Genomic DNA, 15,353 nt, shown 5'->3' with positions numbered 1-15,353 from the left:
TCAGGCTCGTCAAGTCGCCTTTTTTTCCTTTTGACGTGGGATGTTGAAGAGAGTTGAAGATCTTTTTTGAGACGCGTCGCGCCGGCACGTGATGAAATAGGTCACGTGTATATAAAATTAGCCGCGGAAGGGAAAGGATAGAGAGAGAAGACGGTCAAGATGAAGATGAAGACAGTCAAGATAAAGATGAAGACGAAGGAGTTGAAGGAGAAGAAGAGATAGGCTGAAACGATCTAATCACTGCTTTTCCTGGCCAGCCTACAGTTACGCCATGTATACGGGGATTATATACAAAATGCTTGCTCCAAAAAGAAAACACGGATATAGATATATGGATACACCCTCACTTCCTCTTCTTAAACTTGCTCGAACCTCCCTCTGCTTCATTCTTCCTCTTCTTGCCTTCCCGGCTCCAGAACTCATCTCGCTCTTTCTTCTCTCGAGCCTCCTTTTTCTCTAGGTTCTCTGCGACTTTTGCCCGGTAGACCTTCCGCCTCTCCTCCTGAGCAGCTTGTCTCTTAGCAACCTTCTCGTTTCGAAGCGTAGTGAGCTTCTGCATGAGGTCGCGGGCTCTCTTCTCTTCCCCACCCAGGACAACGGCACGCTTCTGCAAGTACGTCTCCTTCTTGCGCGGCCGCATCTTGGTGATCTGGGATTTGAACGGGAGGTCAGCTGCTAGCTGTCTGGGTACTTTCAGGGGGTTGAAGTGTCTGGCCTGCCGTTCAATTTTGCGGTAGGCAGAGTCCTTCTCCAGCGGGGTAGGAATATCCAGATCTCGCCGGACTTCTCCGGTAAGACGCATGCCTTGCCAGGTAGCTCCTGTGCCGGTTTCGGAGTCCTTGTAGTCAAGGAGATTGGTTACTGGATTGTAGTAACGGGCAGGCTTGACGGGATACCAGGTTCGAAGGAAGACAATGTCGCTCATCAAGATCTTGTCCTCAAACGTGGCACGGAAATGGCCATCTGGTTTGCTCAGGGCACGTTTAATCTGACCTCGAATACCAGAAACGGTACGAATGGCGGCTCCTTCAAACTTGGCAATTTCAAGAGACGAGTTGAACATATTCTTGATAAACGCCGTGTTTCGGAAAATCTTGTAAGGTTGGCCGGTGAGCTTCAGCTTCTTGACAATCTCAGTGTTTTCGTCAACGCTTAGAATGACACCGCTTGCAGCTATCCTGAATCCAGGGTTCTTGTTCGAAAAGGACTGAACACAGCAGAAGCCCGTGTTAGGGGCAACCAGGGGCCCGTAGAAGGTACCAAAGCAGTGCATATGCTCGGGCGTGTACTTCAGCATCCTGTTGCGAGTTCGAGAGTCTGAGATACTGTAGACTGGCATTGTCTGGAATCGACGCCAGCCCAGCGAGAAGATAAGAGGATCATTCGTCTTCAGGATCTTCTTATGCCAACGATGGCGCTTAATTCGGACCTGGACAAAGCCAAATCGATCTTCAGTAGGCGCCAAACCCCCAACAATGATCGGGAATCGAGGATTGAAACCCTCCGAGAACTCGCAGGGGACATTCTCTAGTACAATTCTAGCATATGTTCCAGCTTTGTAGCCCTCTGCTCGTGCTCTCGACAGTGCATCAAGTGCGTCAAATTCAGCACGGTTGATGTCAGCTTGCTTCTGAAGAGCAGCCTTTTGTGCATCATACCATTCATCTTCGCCGAACTGCTCTTCATTTTGAGACTGCCCACCAGCTCTCGCCCCGTCTTTCGAATTAGCAAAGCCTTCTCGGTCCTCCTCTTCGAAACGAAGCTTCAATTCCTCTTTTCGCCTGGCGTTACGTTCACGTTCGGCATTAAGGTCTTCGGGCTCGCTCTCTCCCTCTTCATCTTCCTCTTCATTATCTTTGCTATCGCCGCCGAATACTTCGCCGGTTTCAAGATCTGCAAATGCTCCATCTCCTTCGTCATCAGAATCTGAGTCTCCAAATCCGCCTTCTTCATCATCATCCTCATCATCTCCAGATCCTTCCTTGCCGGTCCTGTTTTTAGAGAACTTGACGCTCGCAAAACGTCGACGCAGCGCATCTAGATTCTCCTGATCCTGCCATTTCTTCTCCAGTTCGTCGTAGTCATACACGGGAATCATACGGTCATCTAGAACCCCTTTTTCGGCATTCGTCTTTTTGAAGAAGCCGTCAGCTTCATCCTCGTCATCCTTTTGGTCTTCTTCCATGGCATCTTCGCCACTCCATCGACGGGCTACATCTGCCGGGTTAACCGAGTCATCGTAGAGCATGCGAGTAAGCTCAGCTACTCGATAAGGGGGCTTCTTGCTAAACATCACCTTTGCATTGGCAGCCAAATTTTCTTTCCAGCGTGTTTCTCCATCTTCGTCCTCTTCGTCCTCGTAGTCACTTGGAGCACTTTCAAGTTCTTGATGTTCAACTGATGATATAGAGCCAAGATCTGAATCACTATCAGCGAAGGCAAGGTCCTCCCCGTTTTTACTGCAGGAAGTTCCATTTTGTTTTTCTCGGAACTTATCAGCAAAGTCGGCGCCGGACACTTCGTCATCCGATTCCTCTTCTATATCGCTTCCATATTGCTCTTCGTCTTCATCTTCTTCTGCGCTCTCTAGTCCATCGCCCTCATCCTCTTCTAGATCATGCGCATTATCATCGCCCTCAATGAACCGGGCTTTTCTCTTCTCGTTTCTCCCGAGATTCTCCGTTTCTTTTGGATTGATGGTGGCGGCAACACCGCTATCCCTGAACAGCTTGACTCCAGCGGCAGTATCTCCCAGCAGTTTTCTTTCTCCCTGTAAACCGATAATCATCTGCTCTCCCAGGCCCCTTTCTTCAGCCTGTTCGTTGTCGTCGTCCCTGTTGAATGTATTGGTTTTGACGTCGATGTACACGGCATCTTTATCAACCAAAACACCACCAACATCTGCCATGGGGGCAAAGAGAAGCTTCTGTTTTTCGCCTAATCGTTTTCTTCCGTTCTTTCCCGCTGCTTTTGCCATTGCCTGGTCCATAGCAGGCGTCGGACATGGGTCAGGAAGAGCTTCAATGGAAGAAACGCTAAGATCCCCGACTCCCGGAACATGTACCCTTGCACCAATAGCCGGGAAGTTAGTGCCTCGGAGGTATCCGTAAAGAGCAACAGTCCTATCACACTTTGGATTTTCTTCCTTGAGGGTGGGAGGCGTTATGTCCAGGAACCTGTCCGCTAAACAGTATGGATGTGAGTTTCTCCATATAAGTGGTCGCGGGTTCTTCATGACCGACAAAAATCGCGAAAGGTTATGAATCTCTCGATCTGGATAGCGCCCGTTTATGACTCCGGAAAGGTAGAAGAGCTTCGCGCCCTGGTATAACTCACTCCAGAACCTGTGTTTTAGTCTCTTCTTTGCCGTACGCAGCGTACTTTGTTTCTTGAATAGATCGAGATGCGTAAGAATACCAAAAACATTTCCGGGCATTCCACTTGCAGATAAAGCATTGAGAAATTCCATGGTTTCCATCTCAAAGCCATAGTTTCCGTCTATCATTAACAGCACAATATCGGCGATCTTTGCGACGTCGATCATACTCGCTAGAGAATCGGAGGGACATTCTAAAAGGGTAAGCCTTCGCTTCTTCGACGTAACGACGGTCAGAGGGCCGGAGATCGAAGTAAGTGAATGTTTCGAGTATCGTTTGATCAACGACTTGATGAGAGTGGTTTTCCCAACCTATGTATCAAACGGCTCGTTAGCTGTGTCATTCCACCCATTCTCTTTGAAACGTTTCCAATTGACGTACTCCCGGCGGACCAACGACTGCGACAATAATTGGCGGAGGGTCCTCAGGAAGGCGATCCACGAGTGGGACATGTAGCCTTTTTTCTTTTATCTATCAGACCGACATATTAGCAAATTGCAGACTCTCAGTGGTATCCCCGCGCAAACTCGAAACCATGTACGTACATCATGGGACCTAGCTGCCTGCCTCTGCAGCTTCCCTGGGTTATTGACAGCAAACGCCTTGGGGTTAGGACCTGTTAAACATCACAATCGTCCTAATTAGCAGTCATGATCACTTGTGCATCTTTGCGGAATGAAATTTCGGAAGCTCAACGTACCTCCATGATCCTTCTTCTTCCCCTTCTCCTTGGACTTCCGATGGGGTCTGTTGGACTGCTCCTCCATGGCCAAAGAATTTCCCAGGCACAACAACCTATATCATCGCTAAGCCAGTAGAAGGTTGACCGCATTCAAAATGAAAGTCCTCTATCTAAGCTTTTATCAATCTTTTTTATTTTTTATTTTTTACACTTTGACAATAAATTTTTGTTAGTCATTCATTACATAATCTCAGGATATTACATAATAGAAACATTAAGCGCCAGCCGCCCTCGAAAGTCGCTTAGTATCCGTGAATCCCAGCCTCGCAAGGTCATCCGAAAAATGGCAACCCGGATAATTCGACAAGAGGCCAGGGTCCTCAGAACGGCGCGGGATAGACGACGTTGATTGGACTGCACTGCTCAACTACGCATGAATTGTGGCATAAGGGCGTCACCACACCGCCAACTAATTACAGAGATGCTTCCAAGGTTTCGGCAATGGCCCTCGTATTTAGCTCACTGCTGATGGGGCCTTGATTTATCAGCCGGTGAGCAATGACTACAAGATGGTACGCCATTTCCAACCCATCCAGGCAACGAGAACTTCAAGCATAAGCGCAATTTTTTTGGAATATATTGTGTGTATATATATGTATATATATCTTTATATATATCGACCATGAGTTCCGGAGACAGTTCCGCGACTGTCCGGTTGGCCACGGTCTCCAACCGTGCAGCCAAAGTGTCAAAAGAAACAGCAGCAAACAAGATGTGGGATGTCTTCACAGATCTATACGATGCTGCCACCAACGAGAATGGATTTGTCAATGTCGGGGTGGCAGAGAACTTCTTGATGCATGGCACATTACTGGACTATATCCGTACACATGCAGACTTACCTCCCCACTACCTGACATACAATGATGGAGGGGATGGGTCGCGGAGGCTGAAGACAGCTGCCTCGCGGTTCCTGAACCGCCATCTGAAGCCTGTGGTACCACTGAAACCCGAGCATCTGATGGTGACTAATGGGGTATCGGCTGCCATCGAGCATTTGGCATGGGCATTTACAGATCCCGGCGAAGGTATCCTGCTCGGCCGACCTCATTACGGGGCGCTTTTACCAGACATGACATCTCGTCCCGAAGCGGAGGTGGTTCCCGTATCGTTTGACGATCTAGATCCGTTTGAAGTTCGATGCGTGACCAAATATGAAAGGGCATTGCTCGACTTTGAGGCACGAACGGGTAAACGGGTGCGGGCGCTGATGCTGTGTCACCCGCACAACCCACTGGGACGGTGCTATCCCCGCGAAACGATCATTGAGCTGATGAAGTTCTGCCAGCGGTATCAGATCCACCTTATCAGCGACGAGATATACGCATTGTCCGTGTGGGAGAACACCGTCGACACCGCACCCGGCACACCGCCTCCTGTAAAGTTTGTTTCTGCTCTATCGATACCAACGCAGGGGCTGATCGATGCCAACCTGCTGCACGCCCTCTGGGGGATGAGCAAGGACTTCGGCGCCAACGGTCTGCGGGTGGGAGTAATCATATCCCAATCCAACCCGGAGCTGCTGGCTGCCATCAAGGGGCCAACGCTGTACTCGTATGTTTCGGGACTATCCGACCACATTGCGTCGAGCATTCTTGAGAACGAAGGGTTCACCGACCGCTACATCACCGTCAACCAGAGGAAGTTATCTGAGTCGTACGCCTTTGTCGCTCGGGCCATGCAGGACCACGACATCGAGTATGCGGCGGGCTGCAACGCCTCGTTCTTCGTGTGGGTGAACCTGGGCAAAGCGTACCTGCGGAACAAGCAGATCCCGATCCCGGCGGATCTGACTCGCACGGTAATGGATGAGCTGATATCTAAGCGTGTGTTCCTGGCTGACGGAACGGCGTTTGGGTCAGAGAAGCCAGGTTGGTTCCGGATAGTGTTTTCGCATCCTCGGCCGTTCCTGGACAAGGCGTTGGGTAGAATCATGGCGGCGATAGGGGAGCCTTACAAGTATGCATCGAAGCCCGAGTGTAGCGCTCGAGCAAAGCTATAACTAGTTAACTGTCCAGCATGGGGCTTGTCTTGGCTCTAGATCTAGACTTTCTTGTAGTATAGCTGAGCCGGGAGAAGGGGGAATGAACGAGGGGGTTGTTTGGAATAATTTGGAATAATAATGCTCATTATTCTTGGGAGTAATACTCCGTAGCTATGTCCGGAATGCATAGGGGGTTTGTTTGTTGTTCTAGCCGTGACTATCAACCGTTCCGATATACATACATATTTCTCGGCATTTCTGTGCTACGGCTCTAGACTTCTCCCTTGTATGACGAGCCACATGGCAAGAATGACAAGAAGTGGTACAAGAGTATATTTGATGTTGTAGAAGGCGAGGATGGCTGAAACCGCCATCGGGTAGCACCAACTCTCGGCCCTTTTTTAGGTAGTCGACGAGTAAAACCAACTACCTAAGTTAGCTTCCGTCTCGTCTCCGTCCTCCCCCTTTCTTGTCCCCCGCCGGGTGACCGCTACATAGAGTCCACCCTAAGCAGCGCTGAAGCCACTCTTCCATCCGAGCAGACCATGCCTATAACACCTTCGCTACTTTAATCTGTGCTACTATGGGCATTCCTGATCGGAGATTGCTTATACTACTGGTTTGTTATAGTGTCGGTGCACTTCTTTGCTCCGTGAGGGCGCGGGACTGATGGGCCAGCACTGACCCCTGACCCCTTTACAACCGGGTTGCTGAGCTGGCTGCTCGTCTCCCCGCATGGTGGAAGGCGAGATTCGTGTGCCAAGTGAAGGCCGACGGTCGAGTTGCATGTTGTGCGTTTCGCATTGATGAGGTGACGAGGGGAGCAAAGTGTCCGTGAGGCGTGGGGTGTATCTTACACTCTACAGATCTACATGTGTGTGCAAACTACGAAGTATGGCGAAAGAAAGTCAAGAGATAGCGAGATAGGCTAGTTAATTTGATTAATATTGAATTTTATTTTATTTTTTTCTTCGGTGGAGTGTTTATCGGTATGATTAGGGAACATGCTTTGTACATGTCTAAGCATATACCGTAGATCTCTCATAAACCATGCCCTGGCTTTCCTGCCTGCAGCCAGGAGGGAGAGGAATCTCATCTCGACAAGAGACGTAAGCAAAAATGCGGTGGACTAAGGAGATGCAAAAGTGGTGGTTATAGATGCAGGTGAGATGTGAGGATCAATGTAGCCGAGAGAGTAGGGAGATGGGAAGGGAAAAGAAAACAAAGAAGGGTGAGGTATCATCCGTCATCAAATCATGAACGCCGTCCCCCCCTAAAGACCAAATCCGCCCAATAAACAAATAATAAAAAAGGAAAAATGCTAGAGACGCCTTTTGTTTTGAGTATGCCGAAAGAGATGAAAAACAAAGCAAGGGTATATTATGCATGCAGTTTGATAAGAGTAGAGAAAGAGGAAAGGAGAGCAGTGGATAGACGAGTGCCTTAAAAGGCGGCAATCATCGTCTGAGCTGTCCTGGCCGGGTTCCTAGGCGGCAGGAAGAAGCCCTGCTCGACAAAGGAGGACTGTTCTTCGGGAGACAGTCTGGGGCTGGCGGGCTGCTCTGCATGGATATCCTTGCCAACAGCCTTCTCTGGAGCCGTAGCAGCAGTAACTGCAGCAGCAGCAGCAGCCACGGCAGAGAAGGAGTCGAAGGTGGTGCATGGAGGAGAAGGGGGCATGTCGTCTTCGGACTCCTCATCAGAGTCGTGCAGAAGCTCTGGCGGCTGGTGTTGCCGGGACGAAGTGCGAGTGAGAGTGAGCTCGTCTCCGTCGTCATAGTCGTAGTCGCCGTAGTCATCGTACTCTTCTTCTCCTTCGTTGTCATTGTCGTTGTTGTCGTTGTCGTTGTTGTTGTTGTTGTTGTTCAGGCCGAGGTCGAAGTCCCTGTGGGTAGCGGGAGAGAACTTGATCGGGTATAGCTCCGCAGCCGCAGCGGCAGGACTGCTCTGTTGACGCCGCTTGCTGGCGATGTCGACCAGGAAGTCACCGTCGGTCTCATAGTCTGAGGAGTCGTCAGAGTCGCTGTCACTGACGGCGTCCCACTCCCCGGTCTCGTTGTCGCTGTCGCCCTCTGGCTCGTCGTGTCTGACAACGGTGTCCAGCCATTGGATGCGCTTGCCCGAGACCGGCGCTGGTGCAGCAGCAGTTGTCGATGTTGTTGATGTAGAAGTAGATCTGGACTTGATGGCCTGGTTGTACCATGCCTCGCGCTCCCGCTCGGCCTCGGCCAGGTCAAGCATGAGGTTGTCGAGCATGTTGGCGTGTCCGACGAGCAGGCGTAGGTGGTGGTCGGCCCTGGCAGCTTCGCGGGTGAGCTTTGCCCTGGCCGTGTGGGCGAGCACGTAGGTCTCGCTGAGCGACATATCTCTCTTCTTCAGATGCATTGCGGTGAGTCTGGGTGTATTCGAGTGTGTGTGTGTGGTGATGGTAGAAGCAAAGCAAAGCAAAGCAGGGAGAGGGAGAAAAGAGCCAGGCCGGGCCGGAGTCTTTTATATATGTAGTTTATTATTTTTTTTTATTTTATTATGGATGGCTATCTCCTTTCTCCGTTCGACGTGAGTCAGGCAGCGAGTTTTCTTGCAAGACCAAGAAGAATTGAAAACTCAAAAAGCGGATGACTGGACTGGTCAGATAAGTCCGAAGCTAGTGAGCGATCGCAGAGGCGCAAAGAAGGGCGGTGGGGAGGAGGGAATCCTTGCTCGGTTCCTTGCTGGCAAAGTCAATCTGTTGATTGCAGAGTAATCAGGGCGACGGTGGTGAGTCGAGAGAAGCTGAGCTGAGAGAAGCTGAGTAGTAGCTGAGTCGAGACGAGAGTATTTCTTCTATCTTTCTCAAGGAGTCTACGGAGTATATACAGGCAGCGAGGGAGAGATATATATAAGTACGGAGTAGTAGCCGGCGAGTGACCTGACGAGTGACTCGACCCTCCCGTCAGTTCCTCCGGCAGCGAACGACAACAGTTTGTCCGTCCGTCTTATCCGCTCCAGGCAGCCAACAGCCAAACAACCAAGCGACGGCCGCCCAGGGCAAAAAGCAAAGAAAGGGATCGCGGTGGGCCGGAGGGTTTGCTACCGACCGCGTGGGCGACTCTCTCTTCCTGTCGAACTTTTCGCTGTCCCCTTTTTGCTTTTTCCGCCCTTTACTTTTCGACGCTCTTCGACTCTTATCGACTCTTCTTCCTGGCCCTGCGGCTGGGGCTGGATTCCTTGCGAATACGAAGCCCGAGCCTGCGCATCCAGCAGGCCGGTCGGGGTCTGGCGGTCAGCGAGCTTGACCAGCTGTCGGCTGATGAATCATCTCTTCTCTCTCTCTTCTCTTCTCTCGGCTTCCCTCTGGCTCCGGGGCCTTGTCGTTTAGCTCGTTCCCAGGGCCTAATCCGGCGTGCGGGATGGCGTCACTCCTGAGTAATATGAAATTAAAGATGCCATACTTAACTCTCTCTGGCGTTGACGTGCTATCACTCACTACAAAGTACTCCGTACGGACGACTATACTCCAAAGTAGTGTATTATTAATGACAGCCTATTATTACATATCAACTATCAACTGCCCTGCTGCTGCCAACTTCTGCGTCTCCAGATCGTCCATCGGCGGGATGGAGGTTTGGTCGCATTGCATGCCCAAAAGGGGCTACTCACAGCGCTGGCTGCCTGGGCGCACCCGCCCACCGGCCAAGCAATTATTAGCCCATAATTATCGATTATTATGTTCTCCTCCTGCTCCCCACGATCACTAATGCAGCTCAACTCGAGACTTTCACACAGTACAACAATACTACTACTAGTAACTCGTCTTTGCTTCTTCTTTTGCTTTTGCTTCCTTCTTGTCCTCCCCTTTTCTTTTCTCCACCTTAACTCCGGCTTGCCTCCACTCGACCATCTGGGCAGGGCTCAACCTATGATGACTCATCGGATGCTCGGCGCCGTGGTCACATGACATTCTCGGGTCTTCGGGCTCTTCGCTGGCCTCGATCTCGGACTTACAGGGCCCCTGTGGCTCCGTTTAACTCATATTCTTGGAGTATGGCTACGGATAGTAACTCTTGGATACAGTTGAGCAGGTGGGCAGACCAAGAGTTGGTCGAAGATCAGGGCCAGACCTTCTTTCTCCTCCCTCACTCAAGGTGGAAGATGCTCGTCCAGGCTTCATGGGCTGACTGACGGGAGACTCCAAAGGTAGTGATCTCTCAGCCCCAAGCCTCGGCACCAAGACCTTGGAGATGTGTCAAGTAAACAACGCATAATTCCTCAGTCCATCGTGGGTAACACTGTTGCCTGGCTAACGACAGCGTGGCCTGAGGATAGCATCTCACAACGCCATACTCGGCTATGCACAGAATCTCGCTGCCTGCTGCGAGAATACGTAGGCACCTCAGACATGGGTGTGATGACGTCAGGCACCGACGTTGACTGATGCCGGCCTTCCGTTGCAGACTTTCACGCATCCTTGTCCGTCCCGGATGAGTGAGGGAAGCGCGAGGGAGAAGAGTATCAGATGCGCGCGGTAGTCGGAGCATCTTTGTTCACCTGCGTCGGGGCCGAGATGGCCCATATGACGCACAAAACGGCTTTCTTTATGCTATGCACAAAACATGCAGCTAGCTATGTACTTACTCCGTGCTCATTAACTACTAACTCCGTACTCCGTACCTTTGGAGCTTTGAAGCTCAACTGCTTTTTTAACTCCCTACATTCTCCGGACTCCGTACTCCTTGCCCGTTACGGTATCCTTTGCGTATCCCCTTCGTTTTTTAGCGTATTCGTATACGGATGCAGATTGTCCAAACGCCTAAAAAACGGGCTGAGGGTACGAAGTCTGTAGCAGGCTCTCACGGTGGCCGCGGACGCCCTGTCTCACTTCTCCGGCCAGGCACAGAAATCCATTTTTAGCAACACGAGAAAGGAGGCTGAGTGAAAGAGCCGCGCTGACATAAGCATTATAACTAACAACTAACCTCGGCTGTACGACTCTTGGCATCAATTATCCCCAATTGACTCTTGATATGAATTCAAGGTGTTAATTGTTGTTGTGGTGGTGGTTGTTATCGAATTGACATTTGAAATTGACAACATTATTATCATCGAAATTGTCGAAATTGACTTTGACACCGGCAATCCGGCAAGATGACTCCTCCGCCGCCGCCAGCCTACGACGCACCCGCCGACTCCCCCATCTACGCCAACAAGGAGCTCTACAGCCGCATCGCCAACTGCCCCTCCCGCACCTTGCAACACTCCTCTCTCATCCGCCCTCGCTCCGCCCACGCCTGGACCGTCCGCGCAGGCCAGGTATGCCGCATCACAGCCCCCCAAGGTGCCCAGGTAGGCGACCTCAACATCTGGAACGCCCATAACCCCCGCGAGCGCTTCTGGGCCTCCCGAACCCGCCAACTCCACCAATCCCACGTCTCTACCTTCGACCGCCTCTGGTCCTGTCTGCCCTACATGAGGCCCCTGGTCACCATCACCGCCGACACTCTATCGACATACGGCGTCGACAGCTCCGGCGGGCGCGTGCACGATCTCCTCGGAACCCGCTGCGACCCTTACATCCACCACCTGATGACGGGCGAATCAGATGATTTCCACTGCCACTCTAACCTCGTGCGGGCCGTTGCCCAGCACGGCCTTGTAGAAAGCGATGTGCATGATGTGCTTAACGTGTTCCAGGTTACCGGTCTTGACTCCAAGGGGCGGTATTTCATGGGCACCAGTCCGGCCAAAGTAGGCGATTATTTTGAATTCTTCGCCGAGCAGGACGTCCTTTGTGCGCTGTCCGTTTGTTCTGGGGGAGACTTGTCGCAGTGGGGGTGGAAGGGGAGCGAGCAGATGGGCGATACGACTAAACCTTTGGGCGTGGAGGTTTATACGCTGGATGACAAGGCCGTGCTGGAAGGATGGAAGCCCCTTGAGCCGTCTGCCTATACGGGCCTACATGGTCTCCGTATGCCAGCCAGAGGGCAGGATGGCCTTGACGGTGTATAAAATCGTCAAGTGCTTGACGGGCGGAGACTTACTTACCGTCACTGTATATATACGAGGTAGACGCTATTTTTCTTGCATGTAGTAGATAACTATACTTAGATCTGGTCGTTGTGTTTTGTGGGGCGGGCGGCATAACGTTATCCTCAGCATTGTATACACGAGTTAAACCAAAATGAAAAAGCAATCTAGATGGCTGCCCCTCACATCGTTTTCATGTTATGCAAAACGTTATGGACTGAATATATATACTGCTTCCTCTTCACGACTGCGACAAGACACTCCAACAGCCATCAGTCAGCTACTTCATCATTATCCAACCAAAGTCGACAAGTCTATATATATAGATCATCACCCAAAACAACCAAGATGCCTCGCTTTATCAGCCCCTTTGACGAAAGTCACCTTTTCTACCGCGACTACAAGCCAGCAGACTTCCCTGCCCCCTTCAGACCCGACGAGGCATCCCTCAACAATGAATGGCGAAAGCCTGCCCTCGTCTTCCTCCACGGCTGGCCAATGTCCTCCATCATGTTCGAAAAGTTGACTCTCCCGCTCTGCGAAACCTATCGATTCCGCTGCATCGCACCCGACAGACGAGGATTCGGCAATAGCGATTGGATGGGTTCCAAGCCCGTCAAAAAACCAATCGACTATGACGTGTTCGCCGCAGACCTAGCTTATCTGCTGGAGAAGCTTAAAATCGGCCCGTTTGTTTTCATCGGTGCTAGCATGGGACCTGGTGAAGCGGTACACACGTATATGAACAGTGACTATGTGCGAGAGAACTGCAGGGTATGTAACCTCCTCTCTCGTCGATTTTTGGCAACGGGACTGAACTTTCTACTTATAGGGAATCATTGGCATTGGAGCCGCACTGCCATTCCCGCTTCAAACCCCAGAGAATCCAACAGCAACTTCTCGAGAGGCATGGGACGATATCCTGCATAACCTCCGCTACAATCGTCCGGCATATACCAAGGCGGCTTTACCCGCTATCCTAGGCCGAGATGCAGGCTGTGAGGTCAGCGATGAGTTGATACAGCGGTATACCGAGCTGGTTCTCAGAGAGGATGCGCAGGCAGTGGAGCGATGCGTCCAGCTCATTTCTTCAACGGATTTCACCGAGAAGCTGAAGAAGTTGGAGAGCGAGAGTGATCTCCGCATTACTTGTCTGCATGGTGACAAGGACTCTCCTGAGTCGCAGGTTGTCATGTTGAAGAAGATTGTTCCCAGGACGGTGGTGAAGATATATGAGAATGCTGCTCATGGTAAGTCGCTATCCAGCATTTTTCTTTGGGTATCTTTTGGCATTTGACTAATTCGTGGCCCCTTAGGACTGACGGATACTCATCACGAGCGCGTCATTGCTGATATCCTGGAATTCCTCAACGATGTCAGGCTGTAGAGCGTGGAGGATCTGTTCGATTCCGACGCTTCCAAGATTATATTTACCATCGGGAGTCTCCCTCCCTAGGAGGAGTAGGGTACTATCTTAAAGCTTTACTTGTTGCCATCAAATAATGTCTAGATACCCTAAGTTACCTGAGGTTTTGAGGGTTTTCCCTAAGGCTATAATTGAGTATTATTGAGTTTTTGGTGCGAAAAAAGGTTGGCTGAAGGTTGGGCGATGTCATGTTTATTTCCACAACGCACTAGTTAAATACACAGGCTTTTATCTCTAAAAACTGCTGAGTGCGTCTTCATAAGGTGCTGGCAATAGCACCATAACGTTATGCTTATAGACGAAAAACACGGGAATTTCAGCTTCATCAACTCAATTAATGCGCCGAAGGAGATACGAGATATACTGCTTCAGGAGTCTAATTGGGCCAGCAGCCTATCATATATTCGGATAGCGAGAGCCTCTTCAGGCCACATATAAATATAGAAATGACCACCATGGAGTCTCCGCCGTATCTTCGTGGTGATGGCATCCAAGTGCGAAGATACATGACGACAGCAAGATGACGGCAATGAACAAGCAGAAGAGAAAGCTGACGACATTGTCGTCCCTGATCTTGCTGAAGATGCGGCCGAGAGAAAGAGAGTGCTTAACGTCCTTGCACAAAGGAGATACAGTACGATGCCTTTTCGTTACTCCCGTAGATCGAGACTGCTGGGCTAATCGCGTGCATAGGACAACGAAAGAGAGAACAATTAGCTGAGCTTGAAGCAAAGGCTAGACAAACACAGCCAAGGACTCCCGAATCAAGCGAGAAGGTTACATCTCCTGGCTCGGAGTCTTCGACCGGCCGGGCGTCGGTGAACCTGTCAGAGACAATTGGAGAACAGGCACCTACGCCTCCCCAGCTGGATGGCGACGCTCCGCCAACTTTTGGCAATGGGCCTCTATCCTTCTCATCATCCTTGGATGGCCAGACACAAATACTGGGAGAGTCCCTTCTAGACCTGACCAGTATACCGGAATTTACTTTCGACCCTTCCTCTCTATCGGCTATAGGCTCTTTATCGGCTATGGGAGCAGAGACACCTCCACCCAACCTCCCTTCGCCCCCAGCGGATCTCCAGCTCTCGCCCACAGCACGGACGTCGCCCAGTCTGTCTATGCTTTCCCTGCAGTTCCTTGCAAACTATCCCCAGGACGATACCCAGCCGCTCTCCTCGGCGTTGCAATCATTCCAAACTTCCAACTTTACCTTTCCTGACGATAAGATTCTGGAGGTCCCGCCCCTGACCCTCTTGCGGGCTATGCTCACTATAGCGACCCGATTGAAACTAACTGAATATATCTGGAACCTTGCGGGTATAAGCCCATTTTACACCGGCCCAACGGGTCTCGGCGCTGATGTAGCCCAACATATGGACCTGGCTGGTATCCCAAGGAATTTCCATCCAACGCCTACCCAACGACTGGTACCGCACCATGCGATTCTGGACTTGCTGCCCTGGCCTAGCGCGAGAGATAAGTTGATCCAGGTCTTTAGCTTACCGGTGCAGTTTCGGCCTCCTGCAGCGGCAGATCCGATGGGCTTGATGGGCTTGGTGTACGATATTGAAGATGCTGGCGAAGGACTGAGAGTCAGTGGGCCGGACCCGTTCTCTCCTGAGATGTGGGAGGTTGGTCAACTCGTCTTTCAACGCTGGTGGTGGGCGTTTGAAGGAAGCATAGTGGAGAGAAGTAACCGCCTGCGAAACGAAAGGGGAAAACAAGGGCTCATCCTGGGAGCTGGACCTTGAAGCTGAATGAAAGGCTCAACTCAGGCCTTCCTCTCTTTTTTGAATCCCGCTGGGGTCTTCGCCAGGC

The 15,353-nt window shown here is 51.1% G+C and overlaps 6 protein-coding genes across 6 annotated transcripts, besides 1 other annotated feature; 4 read left to right on the top strand and 2 right to left on the bottom strand.

Moving 5' to 3' along the window:
* Positions 1-141: 141 nt before the first annotated feature.
* Positions 142-222: a sequence feature (Short protein (TRV_06051, EFE39279.1) was converted to a misc_feature.).
* Positions 223-343: 121 nt separating this feature from the next.
* Positions 344-4,144, bottom strand: TRV_06050 (uncharacterized protein; the record flags this gene model as incomplete). The annotated part of the gene is made up of 4 exons (XM_003019856.1): positions 344-3,688; positions 3,759-3,848; positions 3,923-3,993; positions 4,078-4,144. The coding sequence occupies 4 exons, from the start codon at positions 4,142-4,144 to the stop codon at positions 344-346; spliced, it is 3,573 nt and encodes a 1,190-aa protein (XP_003019902.1).
* A 597-nt stretch (positions 4,145-4,741) lies between these two features.
* TRV_06049 (aminotransferase, classes I and II family) lies at positions 4,742-6,121 on the top strand (the record flags this gene model as incomplete). The annotated part of the gene is made up of 1 exon (XM_003019855.1): positions 4,742-6,121. One exon carries the CDS (start codon positions 4,742-4,744, stop codon positions 6,119-6,121), a length of 1,380 nt encoding a protein of 459 aa, XP_003019901.1.
* Positions 6,122-7,546: 1,425 nt separating this feature from the next.
* Positions 7,547-8,488, bottom strand: TRV_06048 (uncharacterized protein; the record flags this gene model as incomplete). The annotated part of the gene is made up of 1 exon (XM_003019854.1): positions 7,547-8,488. One exon carries the CDS (start codon positions 8,486-8,488, stop codon positions 7,547-7,549), a length of 942 nt encoding a protein of 313 aa, XP_003019900.1.
* A 2,739-nt stretch (positions 8,489-11,227) lies between these two features.
* On the top strand, positions 11,228-12,088 carry TRV_06047 (uncharacterized protein; the record flags this gene model as incomplete). Its single annotated transcript, XM_003019853.1, has 1 exon — positions 11,228-12,088. One exon carries the CDS (start codon positions 11,228-11,230, stop codon positions 12,086-12,088), a length of 861 nt encoding a protein of 286 aa, XP_003019899.1.
* Positions 12,089-12,277: 189 nt separating this feature from the next.
* TRV_06046 (uncharacterized protein) lies at positions 12,278-13,609 on the top strand (the record flags this gene model as incomplete). The annotated part of the gene is made up of 3 exons (XM_003019852.1): positions 12,278-12,880; positions 12,939-13,356; positions 13,494-13,609. The coding sequence occupies 3 exons, from the start codon at positions 12,278-12,280 to the stop codon at positions 13,607-13,609; spliced, it is 1,137 nt and encodes a 378-aa protein (XP_003019898.1).
* Positions 13,610-13,978: 369 nt separating this feature from the next.
* On the top strand, positions 13,979-15,286 carry TRV_06045 (uncharacterized protein; the record flags this gene model as incomplete). The annotated part of the gene is made up of 3 exons (XM_003019851.1): positions 13,979-14,026; positions 14,049-14,166; positions 14,226-15,286. 3 exons carry the CDS (start codon positions 13,979-13,981, stop codon positions 15,284-15,286), a joined length of 1,227 nt encoding a protein of 408 aa, XP_003019897.1.
* Between the last annotated feature and the right edge of the window lie 67 nt (positions 15,287-15,353).

Source organism: Trichophyton verrucosum, assembly GCF_000151505.1.
Source record: "Trichophyton verrucosum HKI 0517 chromosome Unknown contig00662_1.f1.exp, whole genome shotgun sequence".
Lineage (NCBI taxonomy): Eukaryota > Fungi > Ascomycota > Eurotiomycetes > Onygenales > Arthrodermataceae > Trichophyton > Trichophyton verrucosum.
The sequence above is the reverse complement of the archived record's forward strand: the minus strand, read 5'-3'. Positions and strand labels throughout refer to the sequence as shown.